The sequence below is a fragment of the Stegodyphus dumicola genome, chromosome 2 (genome assembly GCF_044657685.1).
Source record: "Stegodyphus dumicola isolate Sdum_Otavi_A_Nest chromosome 2, ASM4465768v1".
NCBI classification, from domain to species: Eukaryota; Metazoa; Arthropoda; class Arachnida; order Araneae; family Eresidae; genus Stegodyphus; species Stegodyphus dumicola.
Window position 1 is genome coordinate 117585310 of NC_140769.1, and position 19717 is coordinate 117605026.

Sequence of the window (19717 nt, forward strand, 5' to 3'; positions counted from 1 at the left end):
TCCTAAAGGTATATAAACCTTTATGAAAGTCTTATTTTTGTTTCAATTATTGATTACATAACTAAGCAGGAGCTAAATCTTCAGCACCTTTCCATAATGGTGTTTGCATGCTATTTGGAAAATGCTGAAAGGTTATAAAGCTCTTTATGAAAAACACCAAAATAGCATTAAAGCACTGAAGTTTTCATCAATTAGAACACTTTTTCCAGCCATTCTTCTTAGAAGAGGACTCAGGTATTTCAATAAGTTAAACTTTATTTTCACTGAAATCACAAATATGTAAGGGGTAAAAAGAGAATATATAATTTTTCAAAATTCTGGAATGAATATAGACCAAAAATTAAATAAAAATATTTTATACTATTCAGTCTACTGGAAAGTTTGGTCCATTTCTATAACAACGATTTTTGACATGTAAGCACATGTTTATTTTTCTCTCTATTTTTCCCACTTAATGTATACATACTCACGTAGCAAATTTATTCAAAATTTATTCATGTCAATCTTAAAGTGTGAAGCTATAGTGTACCCAGGCTACTGATAAAGTTCATTTACGCCAATGTATTTTATATGAATTTCAACAAGGAAGAAATACTACAGAATCATGTGGATATTTATTGAAAGTGTTTGGTGAAGGTAGTTTTTGACAGGACATGCAGAAGATGGTTCTAAAAATTTTAAGTGGGTAATTTTGGCCTTTCTGATAAGGCCATGTGAGAGCAAGATCCTTTTTGACAACACTGGCAATCACAGAAAGGCTTAATTCAACTCAGCATTTCGGACCATATTCGGAAAATAGAACTGGTGTGGAAATACTCAAGATGGGTGCCACATGAACCAAGTCAGAAGAATTTGGATGATGGAGTTGTCATATGCAAATCTTTGCTTAATCAGAACAAAAATCGAGCTGTTTTTGAACTGAATGATAACTAGGGATAAAAAGTATATTACCTATGAAATCATCACAGGGAAAAGGGCCTATTGTGAACCGAGAAAGCCTAGCCCTTCCACTTCTTAACTAAATTTGACACTGAATAAGAGAATGTTGTGTATGTGGTGAGACATTTGAGGACCAGTACACAATGAGGTTTCAAAACCGAATGAAAAGCTCAATTCAGAGAAGTATTATCAGCACCTGGATAATATAAAGACAGCAGTTCAAGAAAAATGCTACATGATGCTTTAGGGACTCATAAAAAAATTGCAGAACTAAACTGAGAAATTCTGTCGCATCCACCATATTCTCTAGATTTAGCACCCTCCAACTGGCACATGTTTTTGTCCTTACGGAAATTTTTCAAAGGCGAAAAATTCAAAAATGAAGACAATATCAAACAAGCACTGGTTCAATGAAGAAATAAATGAGCCTAAATAGATTGTAATATCAATGAACATTTTTAATGACAGAGATTAACTTAAACATAGTTGCATACAGCAGAGAAAAAAAAAGGGCGAAAAAGTAAGAATGGTATACATATACAGTGGATGGACAAAAATATGGAAACATCTTGTGAAATGCATGTTTGAAAAGAAAGATTGATTTTAATGAAATATGTAGGTGGCGCTGGCGTTTTTGACTACTGACGCCACCTATACAACTTCGTAAATGTGCTAAACAGTTCAGTTGTTGTCGGAGTACTGTTATGTGAGGTTGTCATTGCATTATGACAGAGTTAACAGACATCGAACGTGGGCAAATTGTTGGAGCACGTATGGTAGGTGCTTCTGTAAGCAAGGTAGCCGAGGTGTTTAGCGTTTCAAGAGGTACTGTATCGAAGATTTATTCCGCATATTTGAAAAGCGGAAAAACATCATCTGCTAAATCACAGCGCAGACGAAAGTGTGTCCTGAGTGATCGTGACAGACGATCATTAAGGGCAATTGTGACGAAAAATAAGAAGACCACAGCTGCAAAAGTTACTGCTGAAATGAATGTTGTGTTACCGAACCCTGTGAGTACCAAAACAATTAGAAGGGAGCTTCATAAACAGGGAATTGCTGGCCGTGCTGCAATTGAGAAGCCACTCGTCAGTGATGCTAATGCCCGTAACAGGAAAAGGTGGTGTTTAAGTCATAAAGCCTGACTATAGAGCAGTGGAAGCGAGTAATATGGTCTGACGAGTCTTCTTTCACATTGTTTCCCACTTCTGGCCGAGTTTACGTCTGGAGAACGCCATCTCAAGCCTATAATACAGACTGCTTGTTGCCAAGAGTGAAACATGGCGGGGGTTCTGTTATGGTTTGGGCAGCCATATCGTGGTTCTCTGCTAGCCCCATGATAAATGTTTCAGGGCACATGACTGCCAAGACTTATGTGAACATTTTGGCCCATCAAATTCATCCCATGGTACAAACTGTGTTCCCCGATGGTGATGGTGTCTTTCAAGACGACAAAGCCCCTGTTCACACAGCTCACATTGTCCAGGACTGATTTTCTGAGCACGAGGATGAGTTGTCCCATCTTCCCTGGCCACCACAGTCACCAGACCTGAATATTATCGAACCTTCGTGGTCTACATTGGAACGGAAAGTGCGTTCTCGTTATCCACCGCCAACATCGTTATCTGAACTTGCCATCGTTTTGCAGGAAGAATGATATAATATTCCCTTGGCAAACATGCAGGAACTGTATTTATCCATTCCGAGAAGACTGCAAGCTGTTTTGGATGCCAACGGGTTTCCTACACCATATTAAGCAAAGAAACATGTTTTTTTAAAGGTGTTTCCATATTTTTGTCCAACCCCTGTACATACATACGTAATAAACAGTTACGTCATCATCTCCGCGCGGATAAACATGAACTGCGCATGCGTCAGGAGAAGCTCTCTTAAGCTAAACGTCGTATTATAATTTATGATACAACAATCACCCTTTCGACGTTTGGCGGCTGAAAAAAAAATAAACATTAATCATTTACAGTTATTCCAATTAATTTACAGCACTTAGAATGTTTCGAAGCAGTCAATGTTTTTGTCAGTACATCAGCAGGCATTTTCTCTGTTGGCACATATTTAACGTCTATTTCATTTCTTTCATAAATTTCACGAATGAAATGATGTCTAATATCTATGTGTTTAGTGCGTGAGTGATAAACGGCATTTTTCATAAGCTTGTGTGCACCTTGATTATCACAATATATAATGGTTGGATAATCAGCAGTAAAATTTAATTCTTTAAGAAAACGACGTAAATAAACTGCTTCTTTGGCACTTTCTGAAAGACTGATGTACTCTGCTTCAGTACTTGATAATGCAACAGTTTGTTGCTTTCGTGATTCCCATGTTATCAGATTTCCAGCTAGCTTGAATAGGTAACCTGTATACGATTTTCTAGTATTAACATCAGACACCCAGTCGGCATCGGTATATCCAATAAGTGCTTTTCCAGTCTTTCGAAATTTTAAACAATAATTTTTAGTTCCTTTTAAATATCGAAGAACGCGCTTTACAGCCAACCAGTGTAGTTTTCCAGGATTGTTATTAAATTGGCTCAGGTGACTGACGGCATATGCAATATCCGGCCTAGTAAACACAGAAAGATACATAAGCGAACAAATTAGACGGCGATAAGGTGCATTGTTCCTTTCTTCCTTTTCAGTTTAAGCAGGACTCATTTCTTTACTTAATTTTACACTAGGATCTAAAGGAGTTGCTACTGGTTTTGCATCTTGCACATTAAACCTTCGTAGAATATTATCAACATATTTCTGCTGAGATAAACTAATGGAATTATTATTTACATCTTGATTAAATTCTATTCCAAGACAATAATGAAGTTTGCCTAAATCTTTACCATGAAATTCTTTAGAAAGATAACCTTTAAGTTCAGCATATAAATCACAGGTATTTGTTGCTATTATTAAGTCATCCACATATAAAATTAGAATTAACTCACCTTGAGATGTTTTCATCCTGTATACACACTTATCTGATTGTAATGGTTGTAATCCAAAGTTTTTGAGTTTTTTGTCTAATTTTTCATACTACTGTCGTCCACTTTGTTTCAAACCATAAAGAGACTTTTGCAAAGCATAAACATAATCAGGATTATTTTGGTCTTCAAAACCTTTAGCTTGTTCCATGAAAATTTCTTCTTTTAAATCACCGTTAACATAAGGCATAACAAAATCTAGTTGATATAACATAAGGTCTTGTTCAGCACTATATGCAATCACAGTTCTTATAGAACTTGCTCTGGCTACTGGAGCAAAGGTTTCATTAAAATCAATTCCAGGTTCCTGTGCAAATCCTCTAGCAACCAATCGAGCTTTTCTCTTTTGAACTGTTCCATCTGCATTATATTTCGTTCTAAGAACCCAGCGACATCCTATTACCTTTTTGTTCTGTGGTCGCTTTACTAATTTCCATGCACCATTTTTAACAAGTGCTTCATACTCACTTTGCATAGCCTTATGCCATTCTTCAGCATAACTTCCATTTAATGCTTCTTCTAATATCGGATTTGTATCTTCTTCAGCAATTTGTGCTTCTTCCTTTTCTATGTTTATATTGTGGTACCCCTTTTTTGGTCTTCCTGGCTTCCCAGTCTTGACTTTCTTTGGACGACCTGGCCCCCTTTTAATCTGCATTTCAGGTAGTGCTTCGGAATCAGAATCTTCATTATCAGATGATTCTGCCATATTTGAGGGGTCTTCTGTTATTTCATCAGCCGATATTTGCTTTACATTCAGAGGTTCTTCCTTCTTTTTATCAGGAATATTTTCGAAAAATAAAACTTCTAAATCTTTATCATAATTAGTAGAGTTTTCAAATTCATCAATGAATCTAACATCTTGGCTTATAACGATTTTTCTGGAATTTTTATTCCACAGCCTGTATGCTTTCGATTCATTTGAGTATCCTACAAATATATGTTCTTCTGAACGAGGATCGAATTTCCCTTTAGACCTTTTATTAAGTACAAAACATTTCTGTCCGAATACTTTGAAGTGAGATACAGTTGGCTTGATGCCAAAAAATAATTCATAAGGTGTTTTGTTTACTCCCAGGCTTCGATTCGGGCAACGATTACGAATATAAACAGCACAGTTCAAGGCTTCAGCCCAAAAGGATTGGGGAAGATTACTTTGTAGTAACAAACACCTGGCCATTTCAGTTAAAGTGCGGTTCATGCGTTCAGCTCTCGAATTCTGTTGAGGAGTCATTGGTGCAGAGAATTCTCGTTTAATCCCGCATTCTTGAATATATTTATTAAATTCTTCTCCGCGATATTCGAGACCGTTATCAGTCTGAAGGATTTTTATTTTCTTTCCTAGACGATTTTCGACCGCAGCTCTGTATTTAATGAATGCATTTTTCACTTCATCTTTAGTTTTAAGAAAACTGACTTCGACATAACGCGATTTGTCGTCTATGAAAGTAACAAAATAATGCGAACCAGCATGGGATGGGACTCTCATAGGTCCACACAAATCTGAGTGAATCAAGTTCAGTAATTCATTACTTTGAAATTTTGATTCTTTTTGAAAAGGTTGCACAGTTTGTTTACCTCTGATACAGACTTTGCAGTCTTTTAGAGATTCAGTGTTATTAAAATTTAAATTTCTAACCATGTAATAAGACTTAAGTCTTTTCAAATCAGACTCATTTAAATGACCTAATTTAAGATGCCACTTTACAAAATCACTTACCTGTGCTATTGCAGCTGTTTCAGTGCTTGGATGTATATAATAAAGATCATCATGACGAATAGCCTGCACTAGTATAGATCCATTTTGTTCTATTATTCTAGCATGTCATTCTGTAAAAATCACTGAACGATTATTTGCAGTAGCTTTAGATGTTGACAGCAAATTACATTTTAATTCCGGAACACATAACACATTTTTGAGCGTAAGTTTAATTGTCTTATTTCCGTTAGGTACTGTTATAAGGACAGTTCTGATTCCTGTAATTTTTGATGTTTTGTCAACTGCTAACTTTATGGTTGAATTCGTTCGAGGGTGAAATTCTGAAAATAACCTTCTGTCATTGCACATGTGAGATGTACAGCCACTATCTAAGCACCATGAGGAGGTCTTCTGATAAGCATTGTTTACAGCTAAACTAATCTGCTCTTCATAATTAGAAGCCATCATAGAACCTTGATTTCCCTTATTTGATTGCACATATTTTCTATCAGCTATTTTCTTTCTGCATTCAGATGCCTTGTGCCCAATTTTTGAGCAGTAATTACACTTCAAGTTTCGAAAATTTCTTTCAGCTTGAAAATTTTTGTTTGAATTTATCTTCCATTTTTCATTTTTCTTCTGTTCTTGATTTCTTCTTTTATAATCAGTATAGTATGCATTTTGTGAATCTTAAGATTTCCCTTTTCTTGCTTCCCATTCTTCTAACATTTTGATTTTCAAAGATTCGGGACTAGGTAACTGATCTCTTGATTCGATGGCGCATCTAAAATTTTCAAAATTTTCTGGAATACTATAGAGCAGAAGAATCGATAATAAATCATCAGCTATGTCAATTTCCATTTGTTTAAGCTTATCAACTATTTCGAAGAAATTATTCAAATGTTCAGACATCGTTTCGCTTTCCGCCATTTTTCTAAATAAAAGTTGTTTTAATAATGTAGCCTTCTTCGCAGGTCCTTTCGATTCATATACGGCTTTGAGTTTATTCTACACAGCATTTGATGTCACACAATGCTTTATATGACACAGTTCACTAGGATTAATAGCAAGAATTATATCTGCGCGAGCTTTTTGATCAGCTTGGAGCCATTTCTTTTCGTCCTCGGTTCCTTCAGCAGGTTTTAGCGCTTTACCGGTTGCATAATCCCAATGGTCGTTTTTAATCAATACTGCTTCTATTTGTAATTTCCAACTGTCAAAATTATCTTTTCCGAGCTTTTCAATAGTAGTCAAATGCGACATAATGTAATACAGTCTCTCACAGCCAAAAAAAAAAAAAAAAACAAGATTGAGTGCTATAAAAATAGGCTTAATTGAACTCTGATCAGTTCTTACCGTTGATTAGACGTAACAGTTCTTGCACTGAATTAGGCTTAAGAGTTCAATGCTCGAAAACTTCAAAATGTTCATTTTAAACTACGTATTTTGCTAATTAGGCACAGTTGAGACGTTCCTGGGCCCATGACCATTGAAGAAATAAATGAGCATAAATAGATTGTAATATCAATGAACATTTTTAATGACAGAAATTAACTTAAACATAGTTGCGTACAGCAGAGAAAAAAAAAAGGGCGAAAAAGTAAGAATGGTATACATATACATACATACGTAATAAACAGTTACGTCATCATCTCCGCGCGGATAAGCACGAACTGCGCATGCGTCAGGAGAAGCTCTCTTAAGCTAAATGTCGTATTATAATTTATGATACAACATTCAATTTTTCGCATCAAAAGATAAAACATTTTTCAAAAATGGGATATACAAATTGCCTTTAGGCTGGCAAGACGTCATTAATAATAATGGCATATATATTATTTAATTAAGTTTATTAAAGGTAAGAAAATTTTTTATTTTGTTTTATTCCAAAAATGGAAAGAACTTTCCAGTAGACCAAATACATCTTCAATCTTATCTTCAATATTCAATTTTTCATGCATTCTATCTAATAGTTTAAATATCCTATCTGATTTTTGTTTGGTTATAAATTCACATATCGATTTCAAATACAGAAAAGCATTTTTACAGGGAGTATAAAAATACCCTAATTTAAAACTTTCTTTTTTCTAGCATACCCTATAAGGTATTTCTCCCGCATTCTCAGCCTGCCTTCATAGTGTAATGGTCAGGATGCTTGGCGCATATTTGACAGGTCCGAGGTTCAAGTCCTGGCAAGGGCTTGAACCTCGGATTTTCATACTATTTAAACTGCTCATTTTTCATGTCTCTTGCTTTAAAATAACCTAACGACTCTACAGTGGTGCCCGAACTACAAAAGGTGGTGGATGACGATTCTCCATTACCAGGATTTGGCGATTGGGTCCCCTTTAAAAGGGGGAGTATATAAGGTATTTCTCCTGCTTTCTTAGCATGCCTTTATGGAGTAATGGTCAGCATGCTCAGCGCGTATTTGAGATATCTGAGGTTCGAGTCCCAGTAAGGACATTGCTCATTTTTCATGTCTCCTGCTTCGAAATAACCTTATGTCTCTACAATCCAAAATGTTTTAGCATTGAAACCTTTTCTAGAAACAAGAAAGTTGTTTTTAAAAGTTCTCTAGTAAAACTGGCTTTCTATGAAAAAGAAAGAAGGAATCCAAAAGAAAGTAATATGATAATGGAATAAATAACTATTAGCAACAAATTAAATCAATTAATAGATAAATTAATTCATAATTTATATAAATATATGTAAGTGTAAAAACAAAAAAAATTTCGTATATCTTTCCACACCTCAACAAATTCACGACACAGTCCATGTTTTGGAAATCACCATTCTAGTTTACTCAATGTTTGATATCTGTCTTTTCAGAAAGCAATGCTGGAAAAGAACACAGATGTGCACCTTTATGAAAAATGCTAGATTGGCATAAGGGTGCCGATGATCAGTTTCAAGTGAGAAATTGGCCATGGTATCATTATGAAGATTTCTGTCTTTCTGAGCTGCAGTTAAATTTTTTTAAAGGCGTGGCATTCTTATGAAGCAGCCTCAGACTGAAACATCCCTAGCTCTCAAACAGAATTTGGCTTCATCACTAAGGGGATATAATTCCAGTTCATAGCATTTAAGTTTCTCATTCATGACAATATTGCATATGAAGGTGACAGTGGGTAGTTGTCAATATCAGAATATGTAATATCCCCATGATACCAAATGTCTTGATACTAAGACCCTGGAAAAGGTTTAACCACAGACAGGATTCTATGATAAAGATTCCATCTAGTTTCTGTAGGTGGAAAAACAAACTGATGGAGTTGTTCATGTTTATTGGTGGATCAAATAATTCCTCTCAACTGATAATCTGTCTGGCCCAAGTAAAATGTGTTTATTGTGTGTGAGGTGCCACCATCAAGTAACCACTGCTCCCAACACATCATAATAGCTAAATTAGAACAGCCTAAATATAGGGCAGTTCTTCAAAATGCCAATCTTGCACCTCTTGGTTTATTATTATGGTCCATTTTACAATCTATTAATTGTACTACTGCACTCCAAAAATATAACGCAAGATCTCAAGAAATAAAATAAGAGGTACATTAAAAGTAGCCTGCCAGAAATCTTTTTATCAGGGAAAGAACATTGAATTTTATGACTTCTGGTTGCACTATCTAGTCATACCAAAAATATAATTATATATCATTAATAATCTACCTGAGATAGAATTGCATGTTCAGTTTTGCAGCCATCCCACACATCTAACAGATGTATTATTTTTTTGTTAAAGTTCATGCAAATTATTTCATACTATTTAAAACTGCTAGCATAACTTACATTTTTAATGCACTGCCTGTTGACTTTAAATGTAATACCTTTAAAACTATCGCTGACTTCTGACAAAACTTCTAGAAAATTACATGAACTTTACCATGGCCCTTAAATGCTGGCCACTGCGTTTTGTTCCTTTTTCTTCACTCCCAAAAGAATTCAAAGATTCCAACTAAGTAAAATGAATTGTAGATTAATAGATGTGAACCATTATGAAAATTGCAAATAAATGACTACTCCCTGCTGAACTACTTTAATGACAGAGGAAAAACGCCCAATAGGTTCAGATCGGTCAACCTTTCACAAGAAAAAGACTTTAGAAAACTGAAAAAGTTTTCTTTTTCACAAATTCCATATTTTTGAATAAATTGCTTTTAAAACTTACATGGATTTGCACTTAATGTAATTAAGCACAGCTGGTACAACCAGTAATCACACTGGATGGCAAATATTGTAAAATTTAGGGAGGTAGTGGGCAACAGAGTTTAAGAGCTACAGATATTTTACCAGACAGGAAAAAAAAACACAGTGAAACACAGTTAATAAGTTATTCAACTGGTGACTAAATCATTAGTTACCAGTTCAATTTCAATGCAGATTTATTAAATTACTATTAATAAATTCATATAAACAAATAGCTGTTGCAATTTCACTGCTTTTGTCATAATTGCTGAAGCATATTAGTAATCTTTTTTTTAGGTAATTTAAATGATCTTTATATTATTTTATGATTTTTTTGGAAAAAATATAGAATGCAATGAATATAATATTTAATTTATGACAGAATACACCTGTCATAAATTAAAACTCAATAAAATGTTCAGTACTTTTCTTCATTCTTCCTTTGTATATAAATAATAATTGCTTTCCTAATATTGTTATAAAATTTGTTTACCTTTATTATTGCTTAATATTTACGATTTCAAATTTCTAACAATTATTATAAAGAAATACATATTTTATATCTCTTAAATTTGTCCAATCTAAAATTTCAAGTGACTTTAAAAATTGATGTTTTAAAGAGTCATAATTAGAGAGTTTAAGGAAATTTCAAAAATTTTCAGGCACCTTTTATGCTGAAATCAACATCCTTACTGTTATCCAAAATAATACTTCAGAAAAATTTTATCTTTTGAATGAAAAATATATGCTTAAACATATTTACTAAAGAAATATTGATTATATTATCTCCTAATATAAATTTAGTAGATTGTATCAAAATGAGGGAACCCAGAAGTAGGAAGTTTAATTCCAAAAATTGTTTTTTAAAAGGAACTTAAATGTAAATTATGAAAAAAAAAAAAAAACTTTTTAAGGGGACTTGAATTCAAATCATGAATAACAAAAATTCAAACTTTGAAAAAGAAATTTAAAAGAATGCATTAGCGAAAATGCTTCATTCAGAATGAGTTCTTTGGTACTCTAATCAGTCTCTAGTATCTCAAGTTTTCTAAAAATCCAATCACTTAAAGGAAGTACAGTTTTGGCCTAACTTAATTTGCCACTTTGGCACCATCATTCCTACTTGAGTAAAAGATGAAACACCTTCACATTTATTAATTATTGTTGATTGAAGGGAAGTTGGTTTGTTCTCCTTGAAAAGTCAACTAATTTCCGATCAATGATGATAATTACTTGGTTTATTAAATTTCTTGTTCAAAGTTTGAATTTTTATTATTCATCATTTAAATTTAAGTCCCCTTAAAAAGTTTTTTCATGATTTACATTCAAGTTCCTTTTAAAAAACAATTTTCGGAAATTAACTTCCTACTTCTGGGTTCCCTCATTTTGATACATTCTACTAAATTTATATTGGGAGATAATACAATCAATATTCCTTTAATAAATACATTATTATCTTACTTATGAAGCAGCTATTGCACAAGTATTAGAAAAACTTGTTTTCGATTTCAATGAATTTTAGTTCATTCAATATTTGATTAGAGAGAGATACTTCAAGAATCTGAAGTTAAAAGTAAATTGGAGTCAAAGCAAGGCAATTCCTCAACAATATTAATAATTGCAATCGTGTATAAGAGGTTTAACACAATATCTAAAACAAATCAAAAATAAAATAAGAATTCATAGTAGTACAAACTTTAAAAATATAAATGAAAATGCAAAAGGGAAAAAATATACAAGATAATAAAAATTAAATTAGTCTCATTTTACTGAAACTCCAATTCAGAACTCATCAAGGGAAAATGAACTAAAGCTTCGCAAAAGTTGCTTAATAGGTTTCGAAAACGTATATATATAGTATCAAAAAAATTTTTTAAAACAAAAATATCCCAATATTATTTCTATGCAAAATGCTGCTGAAAAATTAATCAATTTTTTTTGGGGGGGGGGTTAGTGGTTTTGATTTTATTTCATCACGTCTTTGTGAATTAGGTTCTAAATTTCTTACTATTTTTTCTATATAGATGCATATTTAAATAAATTCAAATATTTGGTGACATAAAACTGAATGATTGTCTCAACTCCAGGGAAGGGGGAAAAAAGAATTTTTAAGATTTGACATATGATTGCTGTGCTAACAAAAGATGGGTATTACATACAACTTATTTTCAAGTGATTTAAAAAAATGAAATGATTTAAAGATATAGCATAAACCATTATTTAAACAACAATACGAATCATATATCAGTTCCTAAACAGTACAGACTTGTATGAGAAGGGCTGCACTTTGTATGGTAATCATGCAGAACTGGAGCTTGGAAATTTATTATTAAAATTATCTTCTTAATCTAAAGAAAATCAAATTTGCAACTGGCATAAATAGATCTTTGCTCCTGATTTTTTCTCCTTCTGCAGGAAAAACTTCCATTTTTTTAATTAAAAAATTTATGATATTAATTTTTAAATCTGTCATTTATTTTTAATAGTAATAAACACAACATTCAGAAACTGAAATTGTGATAATATCAATGCACACTTTGCATTTCACTTTGTTTTGGTCAATATCCATTGAGCTTAGAGAAAACTGATAAATGTTATTATTTATTAGCTTATATATGCAACTTAACATTATTAAATATGGTACTCCTGGTAAGTTTATAATTATTTTTTTACTACATAATAACATATAACAGTTTAATAGTTATATAATATATGGTAATAACATAATAACAGTTTAACAGTTATATAATATATGGGCAGAATGACAGAATATGCAGAATTAATTCCTATATATTGTCCACATTTTCATGTGCAATTCTTCCATTGTTATTACACTAAAAAACTATGGACCTACAATGTTTGGGACCAAGGATTTGTATTTTTTTTAAATGATCTGAATTGATTTGCAAGTACACATAGTAAATGAATCCAAAATAATCAACTAATTAAATATGAAGAATGAATTACATTAATGAGTATGAGACAGTGTTACACATGCATGTGATTTTCTTTTTGAAACTGTTATGTCGCCCTTCAGTCATCATGATTATACTCTCATGCAACACAAAAAGAGTAATAAACTTATAAACAATATTGTACAGCCATACACCAACTAACACAGTACGTTAATGTCATGATTTCAAATAGACCAATAGATAATTGTTTCCTCACCTTCAATTACAAAAATATTTGTCATTTTTATTATTTTCTTAAACATAATCCTACTTAGATTTTAAATTAATAGTTTATGTGACAGGTTTGTGTTGAACAATGTAAGTGTGCATCAGAATCTGTGCTAGCCATTTTGCGGCCCTTTACAATTAAGGTTATAAAATTCTGGCACTCTGTGCCTCCCTAAATTAAAAAATGTTACTGCCCATAAGCTACGTTGCCAGTGTGGCTGCAGAGGCTCTAATGCAAGCCCTGGTGTACATACATGTATATACGAAGAAAAAATAAATATTTTATTTAATATGAATCATATTACCTGTTGAAAGATGAAAGTTAATGTCTGAAGAATTAATTTCAGTCCTTCCTGGTCAACAAAAAGGGAAATTTCAAGTTTTGCACTTTCTTCTTTGGTAAAAATTTCTTCCTTTTAAAATTAAGAGAAAAAATATGTATACATATATATTGTAATATTTTATTATTTAACAAATAATTATATTTATTATCCTTTGATATTGGAGTGGCAACGCCATATTTGTATCGCGTAACCGTTGCAAATTGTTTAAAATTATTATTCTGAAAGTTATACCAGTTAGTAGATGTATGAAAAATTTGTAACTAAAAGACTGTATTCAAATTATCTATCTCCATAAACTAAAAATTAAATTTATGTTTCACTAAGATCTTCTGTTATTTTGTTAAATACTGCAAAATACGTTACAATATATACACGAGGGCCTTTTTTTTTTCAAAATCTGATCAATCGTAAAATGAAAACTCCCGCGAAAATCTGATGATATGGTGCACAGATGTGTTCCATGGTGTCTCTAGTAAGCACACTGATCGTGTTAGGTCTCAGCTGTCAGTTATGAGTGCAGTGAACACAGAAACAAGCCTCCCCAGCCAAGTGTGAAAGGCATGCTGCAATTCCAATTCTGCATGCTGAGGGGTACAATGTAGCCAAAATTCATCAACGAATGAGTAATGTGTACAGAAAAAAATTTCATGAGTGACAACAAAGCGTGGCAATAGTGCAGGAACCTTGAAGTAGGACATAAAGTTGTTAATGATGCAGGCAGGGAAGGAAGCGAGTCTCAACCGATGATCTTGTTCAGTGAGTGGATCACATGATGCAAGAAAATCGTTGGTTAACAATTTCTGTGTAAAGTGATTTGTTTTCTGAAATTTCATGGATAGCTCTCTATACCACCCTAAGCAAAAGACTCCAGTACCACAAACTCTGTGTGAGATGGGTTCCAAAGATGCTGTCCAACCAGCACAAAACACAGCAAATGGATGTCACCTTAACATTTCTCCAATGTTCTCATGTTGAAGAAAATTTTTTGAACAAAATTGTCAGAGGGGACAAAACATGGGTCCATTTTGAAACTGAAGAACAGAAAAGCAATCCAAATAGAGGATACATACTCATTCCGTCAATAAACTAAAGAAGTTCAGGCAAACCTTCTCCAGCAGAATGTGTATGGCTACACTGTTCTGGGACCAAAAACATGTTCTCTTGGTGGAATTAATGGAACATGGCATGACTATCACTGCAGCCTCGTACAGCATTACTCTTGAACTTCTACAAAGGGCAATCCAGAACAAGTGCAGAAAAATGTTGTCATCGGACACTGTCCTTCTTCATAAAAATAGATGTCATATACTGCAGCTGCAACAAAGATGCTCCAGCAGCATTTCGATGAGATGTGTCTGATCACCCACCAATACAGCTGGACTTAGCTCCCTTCGATTACCATCTATCTCTTTGCTCACATGAAATGCTGGCTAGGAGGACAGAAGTTTGGTTCAGACAATGAGCAGCAGACCCAGCATATAGAATTGGCAGAAAGCACAGACTACTACCTTCTATGACGAGGATATTAGAAAGTTGGTACCACATTATGACATATGTATCAGTCAGAGTGGTGACTATGCAGAGAAGTAGCTGGAGGGTGTATCTAAATATCCAAATATAACAGTTTTGATTTTCACAACAGTTTCCATTTCGTGACCGATCATACCTTGGGGAAAAAAGGTAGCTCTCATATATTGCATGCATATCCAGAGATAGATAATTAGAAATGCAGTGTAAAATTTATTTTAAATGCATACAATACATGTATTATAAAGAAAATTTATGTAATACTAGGACTGCCGATATGTTAAAATAATACGTTTCCTCCCTTAACTGAAACAGGCCTGCAGTGACAGTTCTAATGTTAAATTATATTGATAACTTCTTCCATGCTTTCTGAAATGGTGTCTCTGAAACAGTTCAATTCAAATTTGAGCACAGAGGTAAGTTTTAAAAAGCAGACTTTAGAAATTTATGCTTATCTAGAATACATAAAATTAAAACCTCATTAAGTTTTCAGTGCCACAGATAATATTAGCTGAAATCAAAAGCAAGGCATTACAAGCATATATACTCTGAAATAATGCAAATTCAAAAGCACTTTTAGTTAAAAAAAACTAAGGTACAATATAGAGCTTTCCATATTTAATTATTCAGTTGTTAGAAAAGTATCACATTGGTAAGCGGCAACAAATAAATGTATTTTAACAATGCTTATGAAAGAAGTATTTCCTTAGATAAAAACTTGTAAATAATATACATTCCAATTTTGATTATTTAATTGTCTCTGAATTCATAAGTGACTTCTTAAATTGTTGTCGAACAGTTTTCCCTTTTCTTGAATGGGGGACAGCATGGATTGGAGTATGCTTTCAGCCTTGCTCTTCTTTGCTAATCTGTGTTAGATAATGTGTCAAAATTTTTCTTCGAGCTTGCAGTTTGCCACGATCGAATTTAGTTAACAATACTTTGAGAATTATGTTCAAGTGATATCATTCTTCAGTAAAGGAATTTTATTCATCACAAAAAAATACATGTTTTATTTATGAATAGTAGGACTTTGTTCAAAATATTCCTCTTGACAAGCTACAAGAGAATCAGCTATCTCCTAATCCTTTTTCCATCAGTCTCTGAAGTTGCATGTTCCACAGTCTATACTTGCACAAATTCTGGGATCCTTAATTTCAATTTAGCCATCTTTAGTGAGAAGATATGATATAAACAAGTCCAGCTCATTTAATTAGCAAAGGAGTGCTTTCCATTTCATAGGCACTGACAATCAAATAGCTGCGAACTAGATGGTTGCAAATGCTGGACTACTGGATTCGTAGAATGGACGCCACAAAGGAAGACAAAAACTCCCCATACATTTTTTTTTTTTTTTTTTTTCCTTGTTTCATCAGCACTCAAACGAAATTTCAAATCTACAGCTGTATAACCTCTGAGAACAGCTCTGTCTCTCTGTCCACCTACATTCTACAGGCTGAAAGAAAAATAAAATTATGTTCTGACCAATTGGATTACTTTCTTCAATTCTCTCTCTTTTTTTAATCATCTCATTTTTAATCTTCCCAGAGTAAACAATTGCTGTCAACAGCTACCTTGACTCCTGCATGCAAGAATCACCATACACATGAGAAAATTCATCTCCTGCCATCTTTCAAAGTGGGCAATTGTCTACTTTCATCTTTAACTGCTTGCTTAACAAAAATTGCCACCACCTACCGGTAGAATTTAAACTTTTAAAAGGCAATTATTTTTCACACTGAAGCTTTTCCCATCTCTGAAACGAAAGCTCAAATGAGAAAGTGACACTGACCATTGTAACTAACATCATGCCTGTTTTAACTGCCCATTCAAAACAGATGTTCAGATAAATAAAAACATTTTGTTCCCACATTAGCCACCCAGAAGTCCAACCATGCAAAACTAACACTAGGAAAATAAGAATGTTCGTTACATGCTCACTCTCTTCCTCAATATTTCAAAAGCCTTTGACTGTGTATGGTTTCAGGGCCTCACCTACAAATTAATCACTCTGGGTTTCCCAGATTACATCATAAACCTCATTAATTTCTATCTTTATGATAGACACTTTGTCGTTCGTTATAACAATACACACTCTACACGAAAAGTCACTTTCGCCGTCTTGCCACAAGGAAGCTTACTTTCGCCCACCCTTTTTTCAATTTATATGAATGACATCCAACACAACCCTCTCACTAAACTAGCACTTTATGCAGATGATGCTGTGATCCTCTATCAAACGCGTCCATGGACGCAGCTGTACAAACATTACAAGAACACATTTATGCATTAGAGTCCTGGATGATCAAATGGAAGATCAAAACAAATGTTGACAAATCTGAAGCTGTTTACTTCACTCATAAGAGAAATATTGATCTGAATATCACCCTCAAGATGTACGACATCAGCATTCCCTGGGCCAAGCAAGTAAAATACCTCGGTGTAATATTAGACCAAAACTCACTTCGACCCCACACATTATATACATTTTAAACAAGTTTTGAGGTACTAAAGCCTTACTCAACCCCTTAATTGCCCGAAACTCCGTTCTATATATCCAGAACAAACTTCATGTATTCAGATCCATGCTGCGACCAATTATTACTTATGCCTGTCCTGTCTTCCCTGGTTGTATGTAAAACCAAAATGCTTAAAATCTAGCTATGTCAGAATATTACTCTAAGAAGAATTTCCAACAGTCTCTGGTTTTTCAGAAACGAGGCCATCCATAATGAATTAAACATTGATAGTATCAGCATTTGCATTGCAAAAATTGCAAAAAAATTTTTAAATAACATCGAAAAAGTCAATAACAGTTCCATTCCTAGATTGAACTATGTCTACACTGATGATGAAAACAAAAAAAGACTCAGAGCAGTACTCCGGCACTTAATTTAATTTCAACATGCTGTAATTTCATTCAGAAGTCATTTTCCCATGTTTTTAATTAATTTTCTCATCTTTAATTGTACTCTCTAATAATATTTTAATGTTTTTTAAGACACGCATATGTGTCGCCATCTACATTTAACACCAAGAACTACCTAATTTATTTTCTCTACCAAGTTTTCCAAAAGTTTATTTTATTATCTTTAAATTCCCCACAATAGATGTTTAGGCCACCAAAATGATCCTTTTATTACTACACGTTTTATGTATAAATTTTTACCTTGTATTACTGTACTGTAATTTAGAATCTTCGATAAGTAAAATTTGTAATTAAGCCCCGCCCACGACAAATGCCTGTCAAGCAAGACTATGCACTCTCTTTCCAGGTAGACCATTTGACCACGTGATGACCATTGGACCACACGATGAGCTCCTCCCTGCTCATCGAAAACCTTCTTTTCCTACCATCACTCATCCATTTGAGCATCTGAAGCCGTGACTGTAGCCTGCGACAGCTGACATATGTGTTTTCATAGTCATTATTGCCTAGGACACCTCCAGATTTCGAGTAACTGGGATTGGTAAATGCGCAAGGCTCTTTCCTCGATTTACATGAAAAATTTCTTTCTCAGTTAAGAACTATTCTATGTTATGTCAGGAAAGATATGCACTTCTACATGCTGCTACACACAGGATGTGGCTTTCCCAGCCTAGGAGCCTGTTAAAAGTGCCTAGCACCTGAGCCTATATGCTCACTACCAGTGCAAAACAATTTCATTTAAAATTAAAAATAATCCTTAAAGACAATTAATTTAAATTTTGCAACACAGCAATATTATAGGTTCAATCCAGTGCTTAAAATCAACGTATATGTTGTTGGAACGTATAGATATAGCAGTAATTCCTCAGACACGACATCAAGTTTTCGAAAACTCGAACATTGTTCCTAGACAAATAAGTACTTGCAGTAGACATTGTGTTCATCTTCCCAAAAGACTGACCATGGCAATACAACTGAACACAATTCTCTTATTTATTTATTATAAAAGTTATAGTATATGAACACGAAAAAAAATTTTTTTTTTATTTTTTTAAATTTTTTTTTATTTTTTTTTTTACATATATGTAATTGTTTAAAATTCTCATTTTCTAGCTTTTCATTATAACCATGCATTTATATCATTATATATTTCAACTACTATTTCATTATTACTTGCATATCACCATTTATATATCTTGTATTTTATTTTATGGTACAAATATATTTCAGGGTACCCCTTGGTAAAAATTGGCGATTTTTTGGTGCCATTGTCCAATGTTCTCCTCGGTATATTGGCATCTAAAACATAATGCAATAAAACATAATTAAAACAAAAAATACATAATCTCAATAAACTGCCTTTTAAATCAAGGAAGGAAATAACATAAGAATGGAAGTACATGTTACATAAGCTACGCAATACCAAAAGGAAGTATCGACTTATTTAAAAATTTCTGTTTCTTCAGTATGTGAGACACACAGAATTCCTAAACAGCATCCAAAAACTATTTAAAATTATCTAAACTAGAATCTATATACTGCCGCTACCACATAAATTCACTAAAGTAAAAATGAAAAATATTCTCTGTACTACCGGACTGTCAATGGCATTCTTTTGAAAATCCCTTTTTATTACACCCCACATGCCTCCCATAGTGTTGATACGAGCCTCAGTTTCCAAGTCCTTAAATCTCAATGCGTAATTTACTGAGAGGTGAATGAAGCCATTTAAATTTCATTTACACAGCAGTCAATCAATATTTTCTTTCCAAATCCTTCTAAAGCATACAGAAACTTCAGGTTAATTGTACCACCACCAGGCATTTTACGGCGTAAAGCAGAAAATAAGCAACGTACTTCCTAACCAACTTCCAACACATAAATAAACCCTTACAAATATTTTCGCATCACTCAAAT

The 19717-nt window shown here is 33.4% G+C and overlaps 1 protein-coding gene across 3 annotated transcripts in view; it reads right to left on the reverse strand.

Moving 5' to 3' along the window:
* Nucleotides 1-19717, reverse strand: part of Vlet (COMM domain containing 10 protein valette) — a 75743-nt gene that overhangs the window by 24992 nt on the left and 31034 nt on the right. For all 3 annotated transcript variants that reach the window (XM_085811082.1, XM_085811083.1, XM_085811081.1), the window contains exon 3: nucleotides 13306-13413. In XM_085811082.1, coding sequence (XP_085667208.1) covers nucleotides 13306-13413 — 108 coding nt within the window. The remainder of the gene's footprint in view (nucleotides 1-13305; nucleotides 13414-19717) is intronic.